Below are 27,841 nucleotides of genomic sequence, written 5' to 3'. Positions count from 1 at the left end.
CTGCATGAAGCCCAGAGCCGCCAACCAGGAGGATCGAACAAGAGGCCTTTTCTCTCGCCGAGATGTGATCCTCCCCCCCTCTGAATCCTGCAGGAGCAGCACTGGCAGCGTCACAGTTTGCTCTCCCCCCCCATTAGTAGAGCCGGGCTTTCACATAGACTTGGCCAAGCAAGGCTTTAATTGATTTACACGGAACTTTCCCGCTCCTGCTGTACAAGTCCATGTAAGGCAGTGCCAGCAAGCCAGGACACTCTTCTCACAGACAGCTGTGCCTCCCTCAACAACAGGCAGACGTCCACTCACTGAAACCTGCTGTCCGAATGTCCCCTTAGACACACTGGAGGATATGGCATTAAGAAGCAATGCTCTGATCCCTTAGCTTCAATGGGCTTTGTGTGACGCCAGTGTAAGGATGGAAAATATAAAAAAAATAAAAGGAATAGCCTGTGAAGTGTTTCATGCATGAAATAAAAATTAACAGGGACCCACTGAGCAGCCAAAAAACTTAGAATACAAAAGTGTCTGGTAACAAACTATCCTCTCGTTTTCAAATTGAGGCATGCACATATGGAAATAATTAGATGAAATTCATTGACACTGTAATAGAGCAATTCGACTTTTCAGTCTCCTTATACTGGTAACAAAACCACCAAAGACGTGCATGACAGCATTCATTGTTTTCAACTTCAAGGACAGATTAAATGAGATTAGCTGAGTAGAGGTCCAACAGTTAATAACACCAGTCTTTCCTTTTCATTCCCGTACCGCAAGATTATCCCTTCCTGATTAAATAACAAACATTTCCAGCGATGGGAAGGCCTGGAGAGACCTTAACAGAAAAAGAGGAAAGCCTCGAGTGGGAGAAAGCAAAATCAGTGCAGGGAAGTGTGTGTGTGTGTGTGTGTGTGTGTGTGTGGGGGGGGGGGGGGGGGGGGAGTACAGATAGACGGGAGGTACAGTAGGAGAGGATGAAGGGACTCTTAGGCGAGTGATGAGGCTCTGAAAGAGGCGATTGAGGAAAAATTGCATCCTTTGCCAGAAGATGAGCTCTGCTTGCAGCAAGTACAGCAAGAGCCCAGCCAGACCTGAGAGGAGGGGTGAGCGGGCCACTTAGTCTCCGCAGACCCACAACATCAACACGGCCCTCCACTAGGTCAACATCACTCACCAATTAGGTCTCGCCGTGGCACACATAGATACTCCTCAATGACTGCAATGTTCACATGCACAGATCTGGGCACATCTCGAGCCGTCTCTCTTCCTCGAGAGACACTTTGGTATCAAACTGTTCAACAGCTAACTTCACACTTCCTCAAATGCTTCAAGCAGGACTTGCCAGATATGATTCTCCAGTCCAAACATCTTGAATTAGACAAGCCTAATTAAACCACAAATTCTCCCCTCTGGCCCAGTACTTTTCAAAAGATAAATATTTTTTTTAGCATATTCAAGGAATTAATACATTCACAATTTGTGCCTTTTTGTGAGTTGACCATGCTGTGTTTCCCCAAAAATGCACAAATCCCCACACAATAGGCAACTAATTAACGGGCCAACAATATCCTGAGAAAAACATTAACTACCTAAACTGCAAATAAAATCAATTTTTCTTGCAGTTGGAGCATTTCCTATCAGGAGGGTTGCACTGGCGCTCATGAGATAAACACCAAAAACATGTGGACAGGAGAACGGCAGCGATGTAAATAACTGCAGAGAACCCAGCTATAAACTTAATGTAATATTTGAGCGCTGACATGCATGCATCATGAATTAAACAATGGATGTAGAGGAGGAACAGCATTATTCTACACATGGCCTTGAATAAATGGTAAATATGCTCTTGCCTTTGGAGAGGTCACATAGGTACGATACTGTTACCTTGCTGAAGTTGCTGATTGGAGCATGAATTTTCACTGCTGTATTATAATGAGAGAATTGGCCAAAGGTTGGATGAACCCCAAACAGTAGCAAAACTGCAGGCCTATGCAAAAATGAGATTCATTATTGCACTATTCTATTCTCACATGGCCAGGACAGTCAATGGCTGCACAAGAATATGAGCAATGGCTATGTTGACGCCACAGATATTTTCCACAAGCATTTAAAAACACAATAAAGCTGCAGTGTGGCGACGGTTGTGCTCCGCCCCAGACGACACCGAGACAACCCCCCACTCCTCTGTCATCTCAGTCAGCCCTTATTCACGCCTGGACCTCATAATGAAGTGAAACAGAAACCATCATTGGCAATCTGAAACACATTACAAGGACAATGATTCAATCTAAAGCATGCCTTACCTATATAAGAGTGGGTAGGTTTCTATAGACAGAGACTGAATAAGGAAATACACAGACTTGATGAAATACAGCCAGTTTTAAAGCTTACTAGATGTGTTAGGACATTATGGTTTTATATATATATATAAAAAAATTATATGACATGCAAAATGTTTCCATTTGTCCAATTAAAATGCAAAAAGAAAATTAGGTTATCTTTTACCATCACTATTCTCATTTTTATTATTTTTTAAGAAATCTTTTTTTTCTCCCCTTTACAAAACCCCCCCAAAACAAACAAACAAACAAAAAAAAACTAAATACAGGCATAATCCTCAAAAGCAAAGGATCAAAATCCAGCTCAAAGCCAACCTCATTACCACCATTTGGCCAACTTTAAATCCACAGCTGCATTTAACTTTGCACACAAAATGAGCATTTACTGAATTGAAATTGATCCTATGCAACTACAGCTGAGCAGAAAGGCTTTGTTTGTGCCTTCCCAGCAGTAAGGTTTAGATTTTGGTTTGAGAAAAGGACGTATGCTGCCAGCAGGACAGTGGGATGGCCCACCCAGATCCTGCTCAGTAAATCACCTCGGCTCTCCCTGTGTCCCTCCTACCGACACAACTGCAACACACACAATGTACACAGCATCCCACACACCTATCATTTTAAAAGCTTTAGCTTCATGTACATGCAATTAGAAACACATCACTTGATAACTGGTGAAAGCAGCCTTTGCAAGATATCATTTTAATTTGTTATAAGGAATCATTATTTATCCACCAGATGTTTGCTAGTGCTTGTGTAGGTTTTAGAAGGGCAGTTTCAATTCTGAACAAAGGAACTGGGCAAGATTGAATATAAACACTAAAATTTCTTTACAAATCTATTGCTCACAATACTAGTGTACGATCAAATATGTAATAAGACATATATGGCCCAGATTCATATTATTTAACACAATAACAGATGCTATATATTTTTTTTTAAACCTCAATGTTTTCTGTGGCTATTTCGTAAAAAGGAAAGTCTTTAAACTTTAACTATTAAAAAAACATAATGAAGAGGAAAGTAAGATATAAAAACAATTTGAAAAATAAAATTCAAGTTCAGTCATGTTTTACAAAATGAAGCAAATATTTAAATAGGCCTACTTAATAGGTAAGAAAACTCTTAGTACTGGTATAGACAATTCAAAATGCCCCAAACCTTTTACTCATGACAAGATGATAGCACTATAATGTTGACACAATTAGAAAATCAGGGACAGCTGTAAAAGAGATGATGCCAAAATAACAGGCCTTTACTGTGCAGGCTGCATGCAGCAACCTGAATAATAGGATAGTTGGGATGATGCAATATAATAACACAGTTTCTTGATTTTGTGTGTTAGAAGACACAACGTGAGCTGAAATTTCAGATGCCTATAAACATTCCTTCAACAAAAATAATATTAGGTAATGGAAAGAGCAATGACAAAAGGAAATTAAGTTTTGCCTTCTGTTTCCTTTCTTATTAATACTTCATATTTTGGGAATGTCCGGCCTGTTGCATTTAGCTCATCTGAAAACAATTAAGGCAAAGATAAATCATTCCCTACTGGCTGCATGTGTTACTCTAAAAAAGCTTTTTTACAAAGGAGAGACATGACAAAACTCTATTTCTCACGACATGCTTAACGCTATAATCATTTTCAGGACACTACTGACATTTCACAGATCCCTTCTTATATTTTCCATAGGTTAAATGCAATTTGAGTCACTTGCCTCTATTTTTTTCCCAAGGTTATTGACTCCAGAATATTAGAATTTGTGTGAAGGCCTACTATAATACATACAAGTGTAGTTGTATGTGTGTGTGTGTGTGTGTGTGTGTGTGTGTGTGTGTGTGTGTGCGTGTGTGTGTGATCAATAGCCTAACTAATTGTGTTTCACGGAATACAAAGGTCTTCTACAAACGATTCCTGAAAACTAACAATTTTAATAATCACTTTTTACTGATGAAAGTCAGATGTGTGGGAACCAGCCTAGTTATATTTCATGACCCAAATTAATCCGTATACACCTGTGTACTGCAGGGCGAAGCAGGCTTGGCCTAAAGGCTCTTATAAGGGTTTTCAGACCACTAGACACAGAAAACCTATCTTCAGATGATCCACTTATTTGGCACTATGCCTCTTCACCATCATCACACAGCCCATCTTACCTTTTTGTGTCTGTCTTTGAAAGGTAACGCAGGCCATTGCATCTCCTGTAAAAAGTCTTGCCAGTGTTTCTGGTCCTGATCAGACGAGATGAAGACGATTTCCAATTTGTCTTTATGTTCAGACGTCTTTTTGAATTTGCTGTAGAACTCACACAGGCTGGCGTTGAACTGCTTACACGGGGCGTTCAGACTACATCCGAAGAAGAGCCCGACCAGGGACAGCTTGGCGCCCAGCGACTGCACGTCTACCTCGGCTTTCTCACTGTTGACAAGCCGCTCCCCGAGTAGATTCACCAGAAACTCCGACATCGCAGCTACAGTCCTTGAAAACACAATATTTCCTTCAGCCAAGACCGCTTGTGCATGAAACCGCAAGGCTCGGCGACAACCCAGACTCCCTCTCTGCCTCCAATGTAAAGGTTTTCGGTGAGCTCCCAGCCCTTTGAAGCGCTGTGGACGGCTGGATCCCGGTAATCCGCCGCTGCTCGTCCCTCCGGTGTGAGCGCTGTGCAGGAATGCGCTCCGGTTATATTATCGCCCTGACTGCAACAGCGGTTGCGCTCTTTATCCCAAAGCACACACTTTTCAGCATGACACCTACTTATAGTATACTACAACGGCGCTATTTTATAACTAGGTTATACTTTGTAGATTTGGGGCGTCCTAACCGTAGCAAATGCAGATCAAATATTTTAATGTCAGATTTTATTTGTGGTATATCCAATTTTTTTTCAAATCATAAACAGCATGGATTCGGGGGTTTACCTCAATTACAAAACACTATTAAATTGTAGGAATACATTAACCTAATGTGACTGAGTTTCAACAATAAGACAAAGGCTAAATGAAATTCTGCAAATTATCACAATATTAAGCTAGAGCTACATGGGCTAAACCTAAACGCACAGCCCACATTCTCATGGACAGACTGCCACCTAGTGTTCATTGTAGAGAAATACCTCGGCTGATATAAATATGTTCAACATCAAGTGAAATTTTATTTAAGTCCTACTGCAAGGCAACCATAATCACATAGGAAAACACTGAAAACAAAAAAACATAGATAGATATTCCCATTCTGAACTAGTGTGTTAGACATTACATTTGAGGAAACTGGTCAATAAACAATTATTTTTTGTCCAAGTACAATTCAAGCACAAGTACAATTCAGGATTCAGTACATTTCAAACCATAACAACCCAATTTGTATGCTTTCTATTTCTCCTACATATTTCTCTTGCAGATATTCCAGTATAAAATAAGTCAAATAGTTGTGTATTATAAGGACTCATTATATTGGTTGTAAACTGTAAAACAGTTGCTGATTGACATCACATTGCATTGAGAGTTATAATATGGTATGTATGGTTATCAATAATATCAATAATGCAGTAGTGCTGAATTTGAATAGTGGTAAATGAGACTTGTAGTAAGACAACAGTGAATAAATCTTGAATCCTTTATGATGGAAATGCACGATCCTTCAGTCCCTCAGTCCTCGGTGAACATCATCCTCACCAGCTCGGCTTTGAAGCATTCCTCTTCCACCAGCTTCTGAGGCTGAAACAAAGAGAACCATGAATATAGGGCTTTTCAACATTGGTTCAACACAGGAACCTTTCCTGCCTGGATCAGCCTAAGGCTATTAAAACATGAGACATTTTTGTATGCATCAATTTCTAAGAAACCGTGAATGTTGAAGCTGAAGTTCATGTGAGGTCTTGTAGGAAGCATTTGGTCTGCTCTTACTGGTGTAGATACAGCCTTGTCCTAAACTAAATCAGATTTTCAAAGGACTTCTCTGTAAGACATTAAACATAAGACTGGGCTTAGGCTAATCCATGTCAGTAAAATAAGCAAATTAAAACAGCTGGAGGTTAATCTTACTGTGCCGTATCGCAGCAGAGTGGGAACTCCACTTAGCTTCAGTGTCTTCTTGAAGTCATTACTTGGATTCTTCCAACTGAAGAGTGAAAAAGGCATTAGGCAGCTGATATATACAGTACAGTAATACTACATTTGAAAGAGTGGGCTCGAAAAGGCTACAGAGGATCTTCAGCTTCTTAAAATTGTGTCTGAGCAAGGACTCAAGTTGACAAGTCTAAATAATACAGAATTCACTATATACAGTTGTCAGTTAGTTATGATTGTTGGACTCTTTCACAGTAGTCTATCACACAGTATATATCCAGTAATAGGGATGGGACGATATGCTTTCTCACGATACAATACACGATATGGGGTTCACGATTCCATACAACCACGATACGATGCAACAAACAAAGGTTCAATGACAACAAAGTCTGACTGTGCAGAATTATGTTTATTTCTGAGCCACAAATCTTTCTAGCAATGGCATTGGCTTGCTAGAATGATGTAAACAACAATTTAAAAATGACATTACAAAGTGTGAATAATATAATTTGGGTGGAGAGCTTGTGAAATTGTGATGGGCAAGGCATCTCATTTGTGATTACTACAGCAGAAAATGTAGCCAAGTTTGCAATTCCTTTTTCTGCCCCACGATTCGTATTGTCACATTTTTGTATTGCGATATATTGTCCCATCCCTAGCCAGTAATATACCAGAGCCTTTCAAAAGATAATTACATTTCATTAAGATTGTGAAGATGCAAAGAAGCAATGGCAGAATTATTTCCCTTCACAGTCAGGACAGCAGACAAAACCTGAACTCATCTGTTCAAGAAACACTTCACCCCATTTCCTTTCCCTCCTCTCCCCCTAAATAATATTTCCTCCTTTACTTGCTCTGAAAATGTAAAAATCTAAACCAAACATGATCATTGTACTGACACAAGACTTTTGGCTGTCTAGGAATTTAAGACTATTCTACTATTGCACAAGTGGCTCTGGGTAAGTGAGTCAGCTACATGCCTAAAATGTAAAGTGAGATCCACCTACAGTATATAGTGTGCTATAGTGTTTGGTGACAGCACCTGTCATCTGGGTGATTCCCAAGGTTTTGATGTGATTAACGTTTTGTCATAAATGTGGGAATAAACGAGAGTAGCAGACTTACTAGGCCCTCTCTCCAACCTGACAGTAGATGAATACAGAGCCCTCAGGAAGGTGCGACATCTCTCCTCTTACAACTGGTTCGGCTGAAATGGAAAGAGAAAATCTGTTAAAAATTGACTGAAAGATATAGTGCACGTATTAAATAGCTTACAGTCCGATTGTAGTTAACATTTTTCTTAAAAAACTAAACAGCGCACGCAGCTCACTGCCAGAAACTGCAAGTTTCTCTAGGATACATGACTATGCATTTACAGTTATAAAATAATAACTTGCCTTTTACACAGTCTGGACACCAGCTCTTTCCTTGAGCATCTTTATCACCAGAGAAATATGCAAAAATATCCTTTCCTTTTCTGTCAGACACAGCTTGACTGAATTGATCATAGCCACGCACATTCACTTCTTCGTAATTGGCCATTATCTAGACCGAGTTAATACAAAAATGCACAGACGTCAAAACGTTGAGTTGTGAAAGGCACTGATCAATGCAAGCGCAATTATTGTCTGGTGTCTCTGAACACTGAAGTCTGGTAAAAATACTCGTGACGGGAGCAAACTTGACAGGATACTACTTCCTGTCTGGGTAAAGGTTCTTAAAGGGACAGTGCAGCTGCCTGAATTTAATAACCACAAAGACCCAATGTCAGCAGCGGAAAGAGGCATAATGAGGTGAAGATTATACATATATAATAACCCAACTTCAATAGAAAGTGAACTGTGCTTTTACTAAAATCAAAAGGATGGGAACATTGCGGCTGCGGTGACATTTGGCTTCTTTGACGATCCGTAGTTGATTAATCACGACTTCCTGTTAAAGTCTGAAGGCGGCGTTCTGTTGTTGTCATGGCGGCGTTTCAAACAGTTGACTAGCTTGACCACAAAAGTACAAAGTTAACCCTTCACTACAGTTTAATTTACCTTAAATCAGCAAGGATGCATGCATAACTAATGTCTAAACTCAACATAAACCGAAACCACGGTGTAGGCGAAGTCGTGAAGGTCAGGTGGGCAATGTTTTGGATTAACTTCATCTCACCAGCGTTGTTAGCTACCGTTAAATTAACGTTAACTAGCATTTGTTGCCGATAGCAAAAGATTTTGAATGAATTTTCAATATAAATGGTGTTAGTTTGAAAGAACCAGTTTCGTTTGTTGTGTTTGCAATGATGACCGCACAGCTTCCGCAGAGGGGTCCCACAAGTACACTGGGACAGCAAAGTCAAGGGAAAGACTGGGTCGTTTTAGGTTCAAACCGTAACGTACACAACCGTGGCGACGTGGCTACTGGACTGTCTCAAACCAAGGTAAACAAAGAAATAAATCAAGCCAATTAACGCTGGTATATCCAGCCTTTAGTCCAAATAATGTTTGCTAACCCCCTATCCAATAGAGTAAGTATTTACATGGCAGCCACTAGTACAGACTAACTTAGTTCATTTGTGGGTACTGCCTAGACTTGTCTAATTTCAAATGACATGGGTGACAGAAAATAGTTGTTGAGAAACTAATGAGTACTAAGATAGGCTATCACACTGACAGCTTATACGGCTTACAAGACTGATTATAACAGTGGCATCTTACAAACCACAGTTGTTGTTCAATGAAGCCATGCCTGCAAGTGCCTGCAATCGTGCCACCCGTGTAGGCCCACCAGCCCCCATTGTGATTGAGAAGCTCCTACCAAGGTTAGAGGAGCAGGAGAATGTGGACAGCACCAGGAGCTCCATAAGTTTTTCTGCTCTTTCTGAGGAGAGGCTGCTGGCAGCAGTTAAGCTGGCCAAGCGAGATCTGAGACGGAGGCACCATGAGTCACTGAACAAATCACTCCTCAAACCCCCACAAGAAGACTCCCTCCTTGATACAAGCAATGTGGACCTGCTGCAGGTAATTTATGTTAATTAATAGTTTATTGTTGTTTGAAAGTATAAAAACTGCATCAGCTGTGCTATGACATTGATCCCTAACCCAACAAATTGATTCTTATTTTGTTCCATCAATGATCCAAGTATCTTCTTTCTAAAGCAGCTGGCAGCCACTACCAAGGTTAAATCAAAGGCCTCCAGTCCGAAAGAGAAGGCTGCCTGGCCTGGAGCCAAGCTATTAGTGCACACTCCCCAGAAGCAGACCATTTCCCTCAGCCCTGGGCACGGCCAATCACCCCCAACCAGAGACCCTGGCCCAAGACCATTGACCGGAGGCCAGCAGCCTCAGTTAAGCCAGGAGATCCGCAAACTGCAAAATGAGCTGGGAGTCTACATCCAGAAAATAGAAAAACTGGCTAACAGAGGTAACCCACAAAAGTAGCTTGTTAGAGTAAGCCTGTGTGATGCTGTGGATGTCCCCTACTTGTGAGATATTGTAATTAGGCTATATGTCAACAAGGTACTACTACATTTTACAAAGTTATCACAACACTGACACACACACCACCACTGTCACCACCACTTACTGTCCTTTATACACTGCATGGATTATAAAGAGGTGAAATTTGAACAACAGGGCAGAAAATTGAGGAGCCTTTGGAGCCTGATGAGCAACACAGGTTGGAGGTTCGCAGGCAGAAGCAGGAAGCCCGCTCAGCACGCATCATCTATGTTCTCCAACAACAGGTATTTAAATCTGTGCCAAATGCAATTGAAAAGTAAGCCTTCACTCACTTGTTAGTTTGCACTATAACTACATGCAGTATTCAGCTCAGTTGTTGTTGAATAGGTGAAAGAAATACAAGAAGATATAGAGAAGCTACGATGCCAAAAAAATTGGGACACCAAAAAGGTATGTCTTCAGCATCTTTACCAGCTTCACTGATAAGCAAATGTCATTGATTATTTCTGTTTTATGCAATCGCAGAGAGGTTTACTTTATGCTTTTCTCTTAGTCCAGGGCGATGGACAGGCTTGCAGCTGCCCACCGTGGGGCACTTAGGGCAATGCAGTCCTTCATCCATCAGCTTTCCGATCCACCTGAGGGCAAGGTGCCTCCTCATTACAAAGAGCTGGGCCAGCTGATTCGCCAACTTTCTTTGTGCTCAGCTAAGGTAGAAGTGGACCAAGGTTCAGCTGTGCCTGAGACGGCACTGGACATCCTGCAGAAACTAGAGGTGAGGAGCTCAGCCCACAGTACAGAGCTTAACTTTTATGAGTGCTCAGCTTTATGAGACATGATTTATTCATTTTTTTAGTACAATAAACTGAGAAAAATATAGCAACAAATATGAATTCAGTTAATAAATCCCCCATTTTAATAAGACAATCATGTTTCTGAAAATGGAACAAATTTTGCCTAGGGATTGTTTTAGTACAATAAACTGAGAAAACTATAAAAACAAATATGAATTCAGTTAATAAAACCCCCATTTTAATAAGACAATCATGTTTCTCAAAATGCAACTTATTTTGCTTAGGGATTGTTTATGTCATCAAGTGTGAAAGCCAAGTTTTTAATTTTTTGCCACTCTATTCCTCTTAGACTCTGGATTCTGCCCTCAGCAAACAGGAGAGACCTCAGCAGAGGCAAGCCCAAGCATGCAGCTCCTGTCCTCCACACAGGAAGTCTCCTCATCGCCGTATGTCACCTCCTTGTGCACCCGGGGGTCCCACCACCTCGAGTCTCCGAGGACCTCGTAAAGCTGCAGGTCCTAAAAAGAGCATCCGCGGTGAGCAATGAGCAGGTGTTTCCTTTGCCTGCGTGAGTTGGCAATTTAAAAGCATTCACTACTGCATAATGAGCTGTGCAAGGAAATTTTATTTACTTTTGTTAAGCATTTTCTGCTCTGTTTATTTGAACTTTTTGTCCTCATAGCACCCAGTTTCAAACCTCATAAGACTGAAATGAACATACATTAATAGCACTTTTGAACAATATTTTCCTTCAAAGATATCCTACTAAAGGCACTGTTGTACTTGCTGCTAAAGCGTCTAAAAACAGCACTTTTACTGAGAGTGAATTATACATATGCCTTTGGGTGAAGGACAAACCAATCAGTCTCCCATGTATCTGGAAATCACCTGAGGGCTTTTGCACGGTTGTGTTTGGTGCCTCCGACTGTGCTTAAATCGCTGCACCCAGGCTGAAAATTGATAAGCAGCCATGAAGCAGTCACAGCAAAATAGGGTCTGAAGCCCAGTACTCGGCCTTTGGTCCCCTACAGCTTAGTTTTATGAGTGGTTAGCCCCTGCTGGTTCCTATTGGGATGAGAGACATCCTGGGGGAGAGATGTCACAACCAACACCCACAATGAGCTTCAACTGCACTTTAAATCTCCCTGGCAACAAATGCCTTTGTACCATTAACTAAGCTCTTTTACCACTTATCTAGCAGTCAGTAGGGGTCCAACTGATTGTCAAGAGTGCTAGCTAATTGTCTTATTGGCTGTTTGTCTAGTTAGCACAGCAGGCATTATCCCATAGGTTCCAACGTGATTTACTAATGTTTAGAAATGACCAAGAAGAATATACGTTGTAGTCACAACAGCTATTCAATATTTTCCATTTACACAGCATCAAATCAATGGTTTCATTCCACATTTGTCAGCAGGTAGGAGAATGGCCTCACAGAAGCCCAGAGGCATCTCCATCCAGCCCACTGATCGCAGAGAGGTGCTCAGAGCCGGCCTGGAGAGCCTCGTCCAGCAGAGGGAGCTGAGGGAGACACACGAAGGATCTGAGCCAAACACCACCTGCAGAAGAGGACGGGCTCTACACTCTGACAGGAGCAAGGTTGGCATGATCATTAAGGTGTTTGCCAGGCTTTTACAAAATAGTAGTTGAATATTTTTAAATACATTAAAACACACAAGGAGTGCTTTATGTTAAATTAGAAGCAATGTGTCCCATTTTTTGATTCTGTTAAACTGTGTAGCAAAAAATCAAGCTTGCCTATACCTACCCAGGGTGCTAAAGACAACAAATTAAAAAATAAATAAATAAATAAATGAATTTTCAATTATAATTTTGCTCATGTCTGGTGGTGACCCAGCTGCAATACAGTGAAATCTTGTTTATCTGAACCTCATGCATCTGAGCTGATCAGGAAGCCAAACAGGTAGAACCAAATATGCAGTCATGCAAAAATTAAAATTAAATTAGGTTTAGCATACATTTAATGAATTGCATTTCATTGAATTAACTTTTGACCAGCATTTGAATGTCTTTTCAGTTCAAACTCCCTTTTATCTTAACCTATTCCTTGCAGATTTTAATTTCAAACATTGTACATCCATTATGAAAGAGAAGTTGGTCCGGCATATTCTTTACTCATTTGTACAAAAAAGAAAAACAAGATGACTGCAACCTTAAGAATTTTGCTGCTTTTTGAGCAAAGTTCTTTCGACAGCTAATAACATTAATAATATTCCATATTAAGCTTTTTTCTTTATGCGATTATGTATAGTATCTAGTACATTCTGTCTTTTTTTTTTTTTATAAAGCATATCCAGATGCGAGATGCAGGTTTCCAGCAGCCTACAGTCTCCTCTCGGCTTAGAGTGAACCAGCTACCTCAAAAAGAGCAGTCTGTGCCCTGGATACCTACATCCCCTCACTCTCCTCCACAACGGTGAGCCTTTTCTCAATCTTTCTAGGCTGATGACACACTAGAGGACTTTTACAATCCTAACCAAATTTGAAAACGCAGGTTGTTCCAAATAAAAGAGTGTCAAAATGCTGAAGTGTGATACCTGCCGTTAAATAACAAAACGTTAAAACCTCTTGAAACGTCAGCCAAAAAACAGGCAGTTTGATGGCTTTCTTGTAGTTAATATTGCCAGAAAAAACAGTAGATATGAACAATACCTGGAAATCATGATCCATATCACGGATCGTGATACTGCCTGAAAGATCATATGATAGGATATGATATTTTGGCCATATCGCCCACCCCTAGATTAACAGGATATTACATTCAAAATATGAATATCTTTCCTTGAAATTTTAATATGCTTGGCGATTTAAAAAAATAAATAAATAAATAAAAAAAGGTTGACTTGACAGAGTTTCTGTCTTGAGAATTTCTTCCACTTTACTCCCTGCACCCTGGACAGATCACCAGTCCAGTCACACAGACAGGCAAACACTCTGTAAACCCCTCACACTACCAGAAAATCTCTGTATGTGCCGTCTTGTGTTTCTTTGGGTCTCGTTCTCTCATTCCTCTGATATGAATCTCAGCAGATCCCCTCAAAGGAGTAGACCAGAGCCTCGATGTCTCTTCTCACCCCTGAAGCCCTCACCAAGCTCCCCGAAGCAGAGCGTGGCCAGGGGGTTGGGAGCAGAACAGACCTTGAGCTCGGACAAGAAGAAACAAGCCCAAAATGAAGCTCTAAGGTCAAGCACCCTTCCTACAGCACTCAACTTGATTTCAATCACTTCTGCTAATCACGTATTTCAGGATGAGCCAATGTGTTTTGTTTTCGTTTTTTTTTTTTTTCTCAAAATGAGTAATAGTTTTCTGTGCGTCAGATTATAGGCTGTGTCTCTTTTGCCAGATAGTAAAGAGGACTAAATCTAGACAGTGCCTTAAGGAAAGGAATTAATTTGTCCTCTTTCTGTAGTCACTGAGTCATTTAAAAAACCCCATGTCAGACCGCACTTGCTGGAAGCCACAGGCAATACTCTGATTCCAATTCAGAGTTAATTCTTTCCAATAAATTAAATCTAGGTGCCTGGTAGATTGAGGCCATTTTTCTTTTTCCGTGATTAATAGTTGGCCTGTTTTAGTGCTCGTAAGACCCTGCTGATTGAGTGTTCCACGTATTTTTCTGTTTAATCAAATCTTAATTACTAGAATTGTGCTTTCTAATTAATCAGGCCTGCAGCCCGATTTTAAAGATGAGGATTATAAGTTATTTATGGGAAATACTAATTGAACTTGCATTTTGCGTTGTATGATTATTAATGGTTTGATACAGGCAAGCCTGGTTGGATAAGATGACCATGCAGAGGTTGAAAGAGCTCAACCAGCTGAGTAAAGAAGAGTCAGAACGCATCCAGAGATTAAGGTAGTAACATTATTACAGGTTTGGGAGACTCCTTCATCTTTCCTGCAGCACAGCTACTGTGCATACTATATAATTCAGCACTTAATGTAAAGAAATAAAAAATAAAAAAAACAAGATTATTGGCATGCGCAACCTAAAATGTACCTTAAAAGCAATGCAGTCGAATAGAATAAAACCGCTACTGTATTGATCCCGAAAGGAAATTGGGTTCTCAAACAGCAACTGCTATAGACAGTATGTAGGCACTGCTCATGTCAAGTTCATCAAATGAATCTCTCATGAGTTATTATGCCCTGAGCAGATCTCAGCCAGAGTAGCTGTGAGTAGTGTGTCAGGCCTGGTAGATTCGCTCATTCACTTCTACAGTGAAACAAGCCAGGATGAATTAACTGAAATGTCCACCATGTCTGTCCCTATTCACAGTGGTGGAGAGTGACAGTTTTGGCCTTGTTTGATAGCAGAAAGTGTTGCAATTGAGGCAAACAGAGAGCCAGACAAATATACCAGGCTAGACTAGACTGTTTTATTTAGAATCTCCTCAGGATAGAAAACTGTTTACATGTGTTCGATTATCATGAATGAAAGGAGTTGTCCAGAACTTTTTTCAGCAATGTGAGTGGCTGATCAGCATTAACAGGGATGTTAAGTTAGTATGTTGATTTACATTGATTTACCATCTACCACTGAAAATCAGGGGTCATCAAGTCGGGTTAAAAAACTAAAAAAAACAAATTTGAAGCTTGGGTTCATCACAAAAATTTCAAGTGATTTCAATAATGCTGACTAGGTCTTTGTGATAAACAACATCTCATTCTGTCTCTGAGGATTACAGCTGTCTGCTGCAGAACTTTTCTTGTGACAGCCTGCGTCCTGGTTGTGTTTTTGGGTTACAGGTTTGACGTGGGCTCGCCGACTCAGTGGGCTGAGAGAGCTGAGCAGAAGGCCAGAGAGAGAATTCAGCCCCTTTTGGATGAGGCGCAGGTAGGTAGAATAGCTCAGCTCTGCCTCCTTTTCACACACCAGCTATTTTTATGCGTGTCACTTCTTGCATAGCGCCAGATTTTCCTTCCCTTATATGTCACCCGAAACGGGGGGGGGGGGAAATCAATACATCTTATTTGTCATTGAAAAATCCATACAGCAGGTATTTACCGTCAGATTTTTCGCCACAGTGAAATAAATAGTGATTTTCTGACTACCAGCCTTATTGTTTATGGGCTAAAAGGGAGTAATGGATGTGTACCGTGGACTGATGGGAGTGAGCTTGTTTTTGTCTGTTTACCTCAGCAGATTGGCGAGTCCAGGAACAGGAGCAGCTCCTCACTAAGGGACAGGCTGTCTGAGCAGGCTGCAGAGAGGGTGAGCTTCACTGCTGTTGCCAAAAAAGTCACTGGACAGAGCAGTGTTGGCTCTGCTACTGAATAAACCATGAATTGGGTATCGTGGCTATACTGAAACAACAATAGAACAATTGTAATATTATGCACAAAATTATGATATGTATTTATATGATATGTATATTTTCAGCTCTCCTCATTGTTGTCCTCCGCAGGCAGCAGAGAGTGCTGAGCAGCTGAGCGAGGCCCTTCTGGAAGATTTGTTGGAGGACGCTGCACGGGCTGCGTGGGCGGCTCAGACAGACAAACAGTTGGAGGGCATGGCCCAATGTAGGCTCCAGGCCCCCACCCTGGAGAGTATGCTGCTGCGCATGGAAGAGATGCAGGTGAGTGCTGCTCTACAGAAAGGCATATCACTGAAAGGTCATGGTGGAACCCAAAAGGTCACCCTTGGTCGGTTTGCTATTTGCAGTGAGCTGTTATGACAGCTGTGGTCGGGCGGGGCTGGGAGAGATGCAGCCGGATACAGCATCTCGCCTTGATGATGAAGCTCTGTCTGGTTGCAGTTTGTCTTGTCTCACTATTGGCAGCTGGACAATACGCTGATAAAATGGTTGTCTGTCTTCTCCTGTGCGTCTGAGCAGAAGGATCAGGAAGAAGTGAGGAGACGGTTTGCCACTATCACCTATTCAGACCCTCTTTACTGGGACCGAGTAGAAGCAACAGGTGAGAACATGAATCATATGTGAATCATATGATTCACAGAAATCATAGAAATAAAAACAACACGGTTTATTCTGTAATAGCACAGTCAATAAGAATTATCCTCTCTATTTATACTGGACTATTGATTTTGACCTGATTTTCCTTCATGTGTCCTGCAGGTGGAGATAGTGTGACAGTTGATTGGGGGAACTGAATTCTTGTCATTCTGACTCTGTGCTCTTCTTCTTTTTTCTGTTACTCTGCCCCAACCCACCCCAACCCCTCTCTCTCTCTCACACACACACACACACCACTGCTGCCACCACCTCCTCCCCCCCTTTCTTCTCCTCTTTCTGTTCTTCCCAGGACCCCAGCGTCATGCTCCAGGCTCCAGGCCAGTCTCTCCTCAGCCAATTAGGCTCACAAGGCCAGTGCTGAGGCACAGCACTGCTGCTGATATTGTCCTAGAGAAACCTGTGGAGATTGGGTGGGTTACTCTGTCCTTTCCCCCTTTTTTTCACTCAATTCATTTGTATTTCTCATCATTTGCTGATTGCTTCCTTTCCTGCTATTTTAATTAATTTAAAAGAGACACTCAGATTTTGGAGTGTGGTCCAAATGCTAAGTGATTATACAAGGTGTCTAGTACCAGTGTATGACGCCATTTAACTTGCTTCCAAATCAAGCTACCATTGGCCAAGCACAATACTGTTAGACGATGTTGTCAGACAAGTGCATAAACTTGCTTAAACTTAAACTATTACTGACGCAATATATAACCTTCTTTTTAAAAAACAGAAATATGATAAAGGGTGGATTTTGATGACTTGAAAATTCCAGGTCACAGAGTACTCAAAAGTTTGAGGATGGCTGAAGTTCTACACTTCAAGCTGTTTAATCTTTAGAATAGAAACGGTGCTTTTTAAAAACAGTTTTAGCAACACCATCCACACGGAGTCATTCCCTATAAGCTCAACTTGGCATCTAGACGAGAAGAAATGTAAAGTGGTTAATGCCTTTCCAAGGGTGTGCAGTTTTGTTTTTGTTTTTCCGTGATCTGTTCTTGTCCCATAATCGCTCTCCCACTGGGAGGCCTTGCTCCCTCCCACAAAACCGACTTGGTGGCTTCCCTACCCAGGGCAGAGTCTATTCCTGACTCTGGCAGCACACTCCGCAGAGAGAGCCTCTTCTGCCCAGGGCTTTGGCTGCAGCTGCCGTACTGCTTAAATTAATGAGGAACATGGAAGGAAGACGAAAGAGGGACGGAAAGATAGGGAGCCAAACACTGATGGTGGAAGGACTGCAAGTTGTTGACAGAGACATGCCAGCATGATCTAGCTTCTAGCAAATTCAAGCAGTGCCATTAGCAAATTAAAGCCAGTCAGTCATGCAGTGCCCCAGGTCCAGCTCCCTCAGCAGAAACTTTGCCCTGGGATCCTCTGCCTGTGACTCATTTCATACTCTGTTTGTCTTCTTTACGCATCCATCAACTAATGGCTCTATTTTTGTTGACAAACATAACACAGGCAGTTGAAAATCAACTATTTACTGTCTAGTCTGAAGAGAATTTTTTTTCCAGAGGTATCCAACCTTGTCTCTTCTTAATTGGGACGATGTCATTTGAGCTCTGCCTGCCGGCTTGCTCTGAAGCTCCCTTGTCTAAGACTGTGCCAGTAGACCCAGGCCAAACGTCTGTCTGTCTTTTATCCCCCGTCTACTGAATTACACGGTCCAATGCAGATTGTATACTGCGGTGAGATGGCCGGCCATTTCATTGTTGTTTTTCTGACTTAAAAAAAACAAGATAGTGGCCTGATCCCAGCTATGTTGTGTCTTTTTTTTAATTGCAAATCAGACATACAAAACAGCACAAGACTACAAAGAACAACTAAAAAAATAGGTGACAGGATACTGGGACGAAAGAGAAAGCAAGTGTATTACATTGGAACATGGACTAGACAGACAAACACTAAATGAGTCCTCCAGTTTCTGATTGTAAGATGAATCGAATTTGGGTATTGATAATGCTATACATTATAAAATCTGATTATAAAACCCTACCAGAAGGCCGTGGAGGTGCAGGATTCAGCCAAGTGGTTACAGTGATGATTAGAGAAGACTGTTAGAGAGGGCATCTTATCCAAGGTTGCTGATGTAATGTTACCTTGATTTGAGTTTTTCGTTTTTGTTTTCTGGTGGTTCTTGCCCAGGTATGTAGGAGGGTGCTACCACATCTTCTTCAGGTTTAGTTATGTGAATTGGATATTTGGATTGGAATATAACAATAACAACAATGGTGACATTATTATAAAAAATATTAACAACAACAACAGATGGATAAGTATATTGAAGTTGGAGGAAAGAGTGTGTGAGTGTGAATAAGTGTGTGTACAGTGCGTGCTGAAATGTCCCACTCAGTATGACGACACAGCTCTGTATCGACAAGCGCTATGTGTGTGCAAAGTGCCTGCATAATATTTCGTGTCTCTGAGATTGCTCGCCATGCAGTAATTGTACTTAGTCTCTTTTGAAAAATAATTTGAGAGAATAAATCAGCCGAGTACTTAATGTGGAATGTGCCAAGTGGCTAAGGGAGTTTTTCCTCCTATTTATTTAAGCACATGTTCTGAGCGCCTGTTTCAAAGGGGCTGACAGAGAAAGGTGATGCCAATAAAGGTTACACTTGTCATGGTCAGTGGCTCCTAGTACAAACAGAGGGTCTCCTGGGAGATACAGTATGTTGTGCTACACTAGATAGAGCTTTTATTCTTCTACTCTTACAGCTTGATGTGAGCATTTAGCCAATGTGCAATCTATTTGTCTATTTCTTAAACTGCAGTGCCAATAATGATAACCACATAATGATTTGTCTTTGGTCAACCTTCATACAGACAGTCTGCAGCCCTTTTCATCAGAGATTGTGTATCCCCTCATTCAGATAATATTGAGGTTCAAGTTTCAAAAGTAGTCCTTCAGATAGTTGATGGATGACACTTCTCACATCGGTTTCTATCTGCAAGCTACCTTTTAGAGGAAATGAGGTGCCGTACAGCCATGCCAAAAACTCAGCTCTTATGCTTAAAATGAACAAATCTTGCTATGGAAAACCAAACCATCTAGATTTAATGATAATCCCCCACTTTGATGCCATAGAGTAACCAATCAAAAAATTCAACTTCATCAAGGGACATAATGCTGCAGATGAGGGAATATGTCATTTTGATAAATCGTTCCACCTCAGTTATTCATGATTGCATGCAGCTTCAGACCAGTCTATATTCTTGTGTACCTGCCATCAATTCAGATAATGAATCTTTAGTGCAGTGACCAGCCCATACTGGGCTGTAGCAAAGTGCAGACACCAGTGGTTACAGGGGTTGCTAAATGGCTCTATTAAACTATACTCAATAACTGCTCATTTTCAACCTGAGTGATAAAGCAGGAATGATGCCAGATATTTGCATAATGTATTACTGGTGGAGGAAAGAAGCAAACTTAGATAAATCATAAATGATTTATTGATATTATGTTAATAAAATTCTGCTCTCACATTGCTTTTAGGGCAATCCAGTAGACGATTAATAGAGCGGCTGTATCAGTTCTTTAGAGAGGAAAAAGACTATAGATGGAGCTGGTGTTTGTGTTTGGGTGGTATTGTGTTAATCCTCTGTCAGTGTTGACTTCTCTAGTGTTGAATGTAGCAGAATGGTGACTGAGGCTGTGTGTTTGGAAAGGAAGAAAGTCAGCGCAGCCGCTGATCATTGTGAAGAGCTCATTATGTGTGTTGTCTCAGCCCTGATTACCTGTGTTTACAACCTGCACCGCTCAGCGTAGAGAGACACAGCAGGCCCTGCTTACAGCAGACAACAGAGTCATGCATGTGATCTAATGGCGCACACACACTCATACACACCATGGAAGAAAGTATGTGACATTGGCATCTTACAGCTTATGGAAGCAGGCATCTCTCAGTATGCCCATCACTTCTCTGATGGCATTGTTTGCTGATTGAGAAGCACAATGGCAGACTGTTATTTGTTATTGCTTTCTTGGTTGTTTGATTTAGAATGCTATTATAGAGGGATGGGGAAGAGGGAGGAGAAGACACAGTGCTGAGGAAACGCAATTTTCAAAAGAATTGCTCTCAGCTGATTTGTTAAAAAAATTGAGTGGAGCAGTTTGCTTTCTCCCTTAATTTTACTTTATTGTTTCCAGGTGCACAGCCTATTCTTCTTGTCTCTGCTGAGGCTAGTTTCACTTAATTTTGAGTTGTGTAAAAACCTAGTTATTTGTTATTGTATTATAACAGCAGAGTGGTGTATCATAACAGCAGATGTTAATCTTAGGCTACATGTATTTCTCAGTCGTTATGTGCAGTTAAATGGGTAGGCATTTGTTTAATTACATTATGCCCACATTGTAACACTCATATCTTGTATCACCAGATATGTGGGCAATATTTCCAAAATGGAATCCAATATTCCTCTCTTTACCTAGGCTTTTTTTTTTTTGTACTGTACTGTGTGCGTGTGTGTGTGTGTGTGGTCAAACAACCACTGAGACAATGGAGGTGAGGTTTTATCTTTGAAAAAAATCAGTGGAGCGGTAGATAAGATTTATGTATCCATGGTGAGGAGCTCAGACACAGAACCCTGATTGTCTCCCCCTTGGCTAATACTGACTGACCCACTGCTGCTCCATCAGCAGGTCAAACAAATCAATGAGAAGATGAAAGCCTCACTCAACAATGTTCTGAGCCTTTAATGTATTTATTTTTCTCCTCTGTCATTTCCCCTCTTCAGGCTGTGTGTGTCCTTCCTTGTTCTCATCTACAGTTGTGCAGGCCAAATTTTTTAAACAAGCTGCAACTCGTGTTACACAGTAAATGGCTTCTTGCTAGAATTGCAGCTGTGATGGCTTCCGCCCTCACATCCAGTCGTGACCTAACGTTCACAAGCACTGTGTTGTCGCCTCGGTGATTCAAGCCCGTGAGATTTTCTGTGGAATACGAAGACTGCTTTGTAGTCCATTACTGAGGAAAGAATAATATTGCAATGATCCATACCCTTCCCTCTACACTTTTCCGCCGCCACCTGTTTCCTATCACATTGATTTTCCCCCTGTTCTCGAAAGCTCACTAAGGTTTCTGTGCCTCTGTAGCTTGAATCACCCCCTACTATCTCTGAACCACATTTGGCTTTCTCTGACTCAGCTTCTGCGCAGCCTGCGTCCCGTTTGATATATCGCATATGGCGCCACGCTTTGCCAGGTCCTCTGTTTCCCAGGCAATACACTGCTGGAGCTTTTGGATAGGAGTCAGAAAACAAACTTGAAAGTCATTTGAAGTAATTTCACGCACCTCACCATGGGGATATACAGCTGACGCTGCTCATCTGTTTTGGTTTCTATTTTCCTTTAACAGGCCAATTTGTAGGCGGGTGTGAGAGATGGGGAGGGGGTTTGTTTTTGACTGAATTGGTAGCTCATTGGGCTGTATCAGAGATTTAAAATTCTACAGTCTAACTTGTGCTCCCCTGTCAATCATCGCCTGCACACAGACACACACACACACTGTGTGTCTGTGTGGGGGCACAGTCACACAGTGAACACACAGCTTCAGTAAAATATTCACCACTAATGTTATATACAGCTATTCCTGAGGGTGTCCTCATTGTCTTTCAGCCCCCTCAGTGCGCTTTATGGGGCAGAAGAGGGAGAGAGAGAGACTACCACTAATACTTCACTTCTGTTATGGGGACCTATTATCATTCACATCACCTTGCCCTTGCTCAAACCCCCAAAACGTGAAAATAACTCACAGATAAATATACTAGATTAATCCTGCCCTTCGAGAATATTTTGTGCCACTTGAATTTCTGAAAGGTGTTCCTTGACAGGGATGACAGGCTGGTTCATGCTCGCACTTGAAATTGGTACAGAAAGCTTGGGTGCCTTCTGATCACTCCACTTTATAGAGAGGAAGGGAATGCGCAGTGTGTGTGGGTGGATGGGTGGGTGGGTGGGAGAGAAGGGGGGTGGGGAGCTGGTGGGGTTGGGATAGGTGCTATTGCCACATTGGTCCCTAAATGCCCATCACACAGTAAATTGAGCCGTTTTGTATTGGCAGTAATATTGACTACACTAGCACGTCCATATCTACGGCTCCCCCCATGGTGTGCAGCCCCACAGTCAAAACAGAAACAAGTTCAGCTGAGGCTGGGGAGCACAATAGAGAGCCACTTTGCTTTGGAAACTGCTGCAACACTAAATATAGCAACAAGAGTGCTGTTGCAAGAGCCAGGCTGATTTGTCCACGCAGAGCGGATTATAAACCCAGACCATGGCAATGCCCAGCTGAGCCCCTACTCACTCTGTGCAAGGGGCAGGCGAGAGAGCGCGCATGCACTATCACACCCTCCTAAATTCATCACTCTGAGCCTTATATTGGGCACAGCAAGTGTGTTTGGTTAACCGGGCCACAGTGCTGCACTCCAGTCTGGCTCCGTCCTCAATAAATAACAGTTTGCTCCTACCCCACAGCATTCAACAACCCTTTACCCAATTGATACAATGTGAATGGGGTGGGTCAAGGTAATGAAAAGGTGTTGTGAAAATCCACCTGTCTCCCTCCCTGCATGAGCATGCTTTTCTCTGTTTCCTCAGACACAGCACTCTCTCTGAGAACAGCCTGACAGAGGAGGCATCCCAAGATGAGCAGCCGCCCAGAGACGGCACCGTATTCCCAGGCCCGGTGGAGAGGAGCAGGGGGACGCTTATTTCCGTGCCAGGCAGCATGCTGAGGAGCATTCGGCAGTACAGGGAAAACCACGAGACCTACCTCCGCCTCGTGGCTCATGAGGCTGTCGGCAACTTCAACCCCTGGGCCGTTGCAGACAGGTAAAAGACTGACGCTGAAGGAAACTATAAGGCCGTTGAAGGTTTCCCAAGAGCTGATATTCACTCTGTTTGATAGCAGTCGTGGTAAAACAACACACATAATAAATTGCATACATTTTTGGATTTCCTCTATAACAAGCTCTTTGTGCCTTTGAGTTTGTCTCTGTCTTTAGAAAATATTTGCCCTGCACATTTTCACAATTACATACCGTTTGGTTTTTGTGCCCAGAGCCACCTTGAGACAGATTTGTCATATCTGCTATCTGGTTAGGGCCCAGATGAGACTTTGAGTAGGAGTTTATTCACTTGGCCCAGGGCTACACAGCACTTTGACAGACATAATATGCATACTGAAGTGCTGGCTCTGAGAGGATCTTGCAGAGCTTATGTTTTGCATAGTATGCATGTCTCTGGTGTTCACTGTTGTTCTTCTCGCCCACCCACAAATTTGCATACTTAACAGAATTCTTAAGTTGGTGCAATGCAGAAGATTCCCTCTCATCTTTGTGAACATACTGAATGCATTTGTTTGATAGATTAAACTGTTCACACTGTCAGACATTCGAAGAGAAGACAAAAAAATAGAAAATTGAATAGCCTATTTTTTTTTTTTTAGCAAGTTCCAAAAGATAGATTTTCAAGTCTGTCTTTTTGAGATGTTTCTCTCTCTCCTTGCCACAAAGGCATGTGGGAGTGCGAATTGCTCGAGAAATTGTTTTGCTTAAATTGAGAGCCGGAAACTGTTGCCCAGTCCCACCCATGGGATCTGACTTCTTGTGTCACTGCCTCATTATCAGTCCTACATCAGTCTGTGCATCACTGAAGTTTTTGAAGAGGTAGAACTGTAGTTGTTGAATTTGGAAGGGGAGATTGTATCAGGAGAAGCCATCCCAATTATTTCAGTGTTTTTGGGGGGAAAAGAACATACACACACACACACACACACACACACACACACTCGCACATACATACTGTACATACATATACACCCCCTGCTGTTCTGACTCAGTGCAGAAACCTGTCTGTGTGATGAGGTGGTAATAAGCAGCCCTGTGTTGCTGTGTAGCCCACCTACCACCCAGAGAATCCCTCACTCACTGCTGCAACTGCCTGACAACAAATCCATCTCAGAAAAGCAAAACTTCATCTTAGTCAAAAAACAGAAAGACATACACACTTCAGGCTATTTTAGGCTCCTTTTGAATTTCTTTGATGCATTTTTCATACCGACAAAGCTTGGCAGACAGATTTATGCAAGCGCACGGCAAAGCAGGGCTCGGCTGATAATTCAGCAGTTGGATGCACTTGTCTTTTACTCAAAAATGTCCATTAGATTAACATCAGTGTAATGCTATACAATTACTGGTGCATGATAACTGAAAGCTGACTTTGTTTTTGTGCTGGCTTTTCAGTATATTTGGAATGTCAAACATGCAGAATATGAAGAGTCATTCAGTACAGTTAGCATGTTAATGCTATTCATATTTCTTAATGCCTGTTACCAATATATTATAATTTTTCATATGATCCACTCAGTATACAGTGTTAAGAGCAAAGTATACTTGCATTGACTCTTCAAAGTACTGGTAGTCCAACGAAGCACAATCACTGTGTTTGTTTAGTTGCACCAACAACCAAAAGGTCTGATGTTTGTTCTGGAGTTCTATGAGCGGGATAAAAGGGTGTACCCCATTTTCACTTATCCTCTATTTCTCTGCTGCAATCTGTTGACCAAATAATGATCAAAACAGAGATTTATCTTGGTGAAGCATCCAGCTCACTGGTCTCTTGAATTATTTTCTTTCATTTTACGGCTCTCAAGGCAGGGTGCAATTTCATTTCAGCAAGTTTTTCATGTCCAATTTTACTATGAAAGTCAATGGAGAAATCAGATGGCAAAAACTGAAATTGCACCCTCTGTATTTTTGCATATTGTAGTGACACAAGGCTGATGATTTATATTTTCTCCGAAACCTCAGGGACTGGACCCATTTTATAAGTGAGCCACATACCCCATCCTGACGAAGAGTCAGTACCCTAAAATCCCATGAAGGGATTTGGTCTCAGATTTATTAGCAAGAATAGTAATTAAAACAAATTATGAAGGAAAATGAGAATAAAATCCTCCAGAATCAATCTAAAGATGGCATCAGATTAAGTTCTATTAATTACTGAACAAAAGCTGTCACATTAATGCTCCTGCATGTCGCGCTGTCTCACATTATCATTCATTATCATTTTGTTTTCATCTGTTGTGATGCAAAATGCGTGTTTGTCAGATGAAAGACTCTGACTTTCCTTTCAAATTAAGGGTTGTATATGTTTATTGAGACCGATATCAGGAGCAATCCTTGCAGCGTGGTTTTGTGGTTTTGAGCAAAATGTCTTTATTTCTGATTTCCCTCAGTCTGGCGGAGGAGCTGCTGTCGGAGGCGCTGGCCGACGTGGCAGCGGAGTTCCAGGATGTGGTGGAGGAATACGCCGAGGCCGTCTTCACCTCGGAGTTCCTTCAGCCTATCCAGTCGCCTCCTGCTTCAGCTCTGCCATTGGTCAGCCAATAGGATGTTACGATATCATGAGCCCACCGTTAAGCTTAGTCATCATGTGGCAGTTTTAACATATGGAGAGTTCTCTTCCAAAACGCTTCATTTTGGAAGAAATTCTTTACGTTAAGTTTATTATTCAGTATCTCATTACAGAGGTTATAAAATACAGAGGATCCAGTCTGTAAAAGTGTTATCATTTTGTCAACCACGGACTTAAATAGCCTGCTATCCTTGAAGTACCATATTCAATTATTTTGCTGTCAATCATTTTGTAAGAGGAGGAGTCACTTTTTTCCAAATGGTGGATATCTCGTTTCGGAATGAAACTCTTCATATGTGTGTGTATTTATTTTGTTTATATAGAGGAGGTGTGAAAGAATGTTTGTTTTATTGATTGCTACTATGATGTGACAATATATGACTTGATTTAACTTTGGTTTGCAGAATTTTAGAATGAAGCTGCAGTATACAAGATGGTTGTATCGCAAGGGTAGCAAGCCGTTCCCATTTGGCAGATTTGTCTCTATGGCCCATCTGTATCTGTGATTGAATTCCAATGGGAAAGTTAGTTTAGTTTAGATAAGCTTCGAGAGAACATTACGACATTACAGAGGATTATAAGATTACCCCCCTCCCCTTGCACTTGGTAAAAATCTCCCAGAGGATTACTCACACTTTCCATTTTCATGTTGGAATATGGAACTAAATTAATTGCATAGCAGACCTAACAATATGATGTAGGAAGCCGAGGGCACCGTGCATTTGATCTGATGTGGGTGTTTGTCTTTTTAATCTATTGTATTGTGGTTTTCCCTTTTGCTTTAATGATGAAATAAAGGGCCTAAACACAGCAAACTGCTTTATTTCCCCTTACCGATTAATGTTATATCCCAGTTGGTCATAACTGGTGAGGCAGAAAAGCATGAGACAAGCAGTATACTATGTGTGGACACTGTTGTTCAGAAGCACTTTTGTAAGGATTTTTGGGATATGCATGTGCTCTTTATTTCTGTTTTACTTTACCATAGAGCCCTGCAATATGTGCACATTAGTTGAGATACTGTTGGTATTGACCAAATGAATTCTACACAATAATGCTGAAATAAATGTCCATGCTGAATTCAAAACAAAGGGGGAGGGAGTGTGTATGTATGTGGGGGGGGGGCTTGGCAGACCTAGCAAATGTCTGAAGCCCTTGAGAGCAACATGAAAGCCACGCTGACGGAGCAGAGGGGACACATCCAGATGTTGCGCTGGCCTGTGGGGACCAGCCTCTGACAGGGGACATACAGTGACTGAATGAATTAGCTCACTTTGAATCAGCTGCCTCTATTTTCTCCCAGGCTGTTTTGTGTGTGGGCGTCTGAATACGTGCAGGCTTTCACAGGCTCAAGCACGTTGCAAATTTCTTCTCTGGATCCAGGACAAATACGAATCGGGAGGCTCAAAAACAAGGGGAACGTTGCACTCCTTACACTGTAGTACAGAGATTCCTCTGACACTTGGAAATGGAAAAAAAATTGAAACACTTGAATTGGTTCTTTAGTTTGTATCCAAGGGCTAATTTCTAGTTATTTTTCATTGTTATGGTTGTGTCATTACTAGCCAGTTTGTAAATGTGTCTGCCAACCCACAGACAAGCAAGGCAGATTCTTTTTTTTTTGTTTTCATTTTTGCCACCTCAACTGGCACTAATTCACAATGACGATGAGACTGTATGATCTGCAAACCAAACAACAGAGGGAAATCAATTCCTTGCTTTGTTACCTTTTATATCCCAGGTGATTTGGTCTTTTCACTTTTAAATATGTATGCCTTTGTGGACAGCAATCAT

The 27,841-nt window shown here is 41.6% G+C and overlaps 3 protein-coding genes across 3 annotated transcripts in view; 1 reads left to right on the top strand and 2 right to left on the bottom strand.

The window, feature by feature from the left end:
• nxn (nucleoredoxin) overlaps positions 1 to 4,966 on the bottom strand; it is a 52,101-nt gene extending 47,135 nt beyond the window's left edge. Inside the window, exon 1 of the mRNA XM_071914644.2 lies at positions 4,488 to 4,966. Coding sequence (XP_071770745.1) covers positions 4,488 to 4,796 — 309 coding nt within the window. The 5' untranslated portion in view covers positions 4,797 to 4,966. The remainder of the gene's footprint in view (positions 1 to 4,487) is intronic.
• A 495-nt stretch (positions 4,967 to 5,461) lies between these two features.
• On the bottom strand, positions 5,462 to 8,075 carry txndc17 (thioredoxin domain containing 17). Its single transcript, XM_071914642.2, has 4 exons — positions 7,799 to 8,075; positions 7,527 to 7,608; positions 6,375 to 6,450; positions 5,462 to 6,047 (listed from the first exon to the last, which is right to left on the bottom strand). The coding sequence occupies exons 1-4, from the start codon at positions 7,941 to 7,943 to the stop codon at positions 5,979 to 5,981; spliced, it is 372 nt and encodes a 123-aa protein (XP_071770743.1). The 5' UTR covers positions 7,944 to 8,075; the 3' UTR covers positions 5,462 to 5,978.
• A 369-nt stretch (positions 8,076 to 8,444) lies between these two features.
• Positions 8,445 to 27,056, top strand: kiaa0753 (KIAA0753 ortholog). Its single transcript, XM_078284291.1, has 18 exons — positions 8,445 to 8,829; positions 9,116 to 9,409; positions 9,548 to 9,812; positions 10,025 to 10,134; positions 10,238 to 10,300; positions 10,404 to 10,625; positions 10,994 to 11,180; positions 12,062 to 12,243; positions 12,954 to 13,081; positions 13,693 to 13,848; positions 14,433 to 14,522; positions 15,416 to 15,503; positions 15,810 to 15,881; positions 16,075 to 16,245; positions 16,504 to 16,585; positions 16,931 to 17,051; positions 23,228 to 23,461; positions 25,869 to 27,056. The coding sequence occupies exons 1-18, from the start codon at positions 8,689 to 8,691 to the stop codon at positions 26,020 to 26,022; spliced, it is 2,760 nt and encodes a 919-aa protein (XP_078140417.1). The 5' UTR covers positions 8,445 to 8,688; the 3' UTR covers positions 26,023 to 27,056.
• The last annotated feature ends 785 nt before the right edge of the window (positions 27,057 to 27,841 follow it).

The sequence above is a fragment of the Centroberyx gerrardi genome, chromosome 6 (assembly GCF_048128805.1).
Source record: "Centroberyx gerrardi isolate f3 chromosome 6, fCenGer3.hap1.cur.20231027, whole genome shotgun sequence".
In the NCBI taxonomy this organism is placed as follows: domain Eukaryota; kingdom Metazoa; phylum Chordata; class Actinopteri; order Beryciformes; family Berycidae; genus Centroberyx; species Centroberyx gerrardi.
The sequence above is the reverse complement of the archived record's forward strand: the minus strand, read 5'-3'. Positions and strand labels throughout refer to the sequence as shown.

What these genes read in the sequence shown, in the direction of transcription:
- txndc17 (XM_071914642.2), bottom strand. Translation starts at nt 7,943, where the DNA reads ATGGCCAATTACGAAGAAGTGAATGTGCGTGGCTATGATCAATTCAGT. An exon ending in GTGTCCAGACTGTGTAAAAG is followed by an intron (nt 7,609 to 7,798) that starts GCAAGTTATTAT and finishes TTTCCATTTCAG; the next exon opens with CCGAACCAGTTGTAAGAGGA. An exon ending in CAGGTTGGAGAGAGGGCCTA is followed by an intron (nt 6,451 to 7,526) that starts GTAAGTCTGCTA and finishes TTCACTCTTCAG; the next exon opens with TTGGAAGAATCCAAGTAATG.
- kiaa0753 (XM_078284291.1), top strand. Translation starts at nt 8,689, where the DNA reads ATGATGACCGCACAGCTTCCGCAGAGGGGTCCCACAAGTACACTGGGA. An exon ending in GCAATGTGGACCTGCTGCAG is followed by an intron (nt 9,410 to 9,547) that starts GTAATTTATGTT and finishes TTCTTTCTAAAG; the next exon opens with CAGCTGGCAGCCACTACCAA. An exon ending in AGAAAAACTGGCTAACAGAG is followed by an intron (nt 9,813 to 10,024) that starts GTAACCCACAAA and finishes TTTGAACAACAG; the next exon opens with GGCAGAAAATTGAGGAGCCT.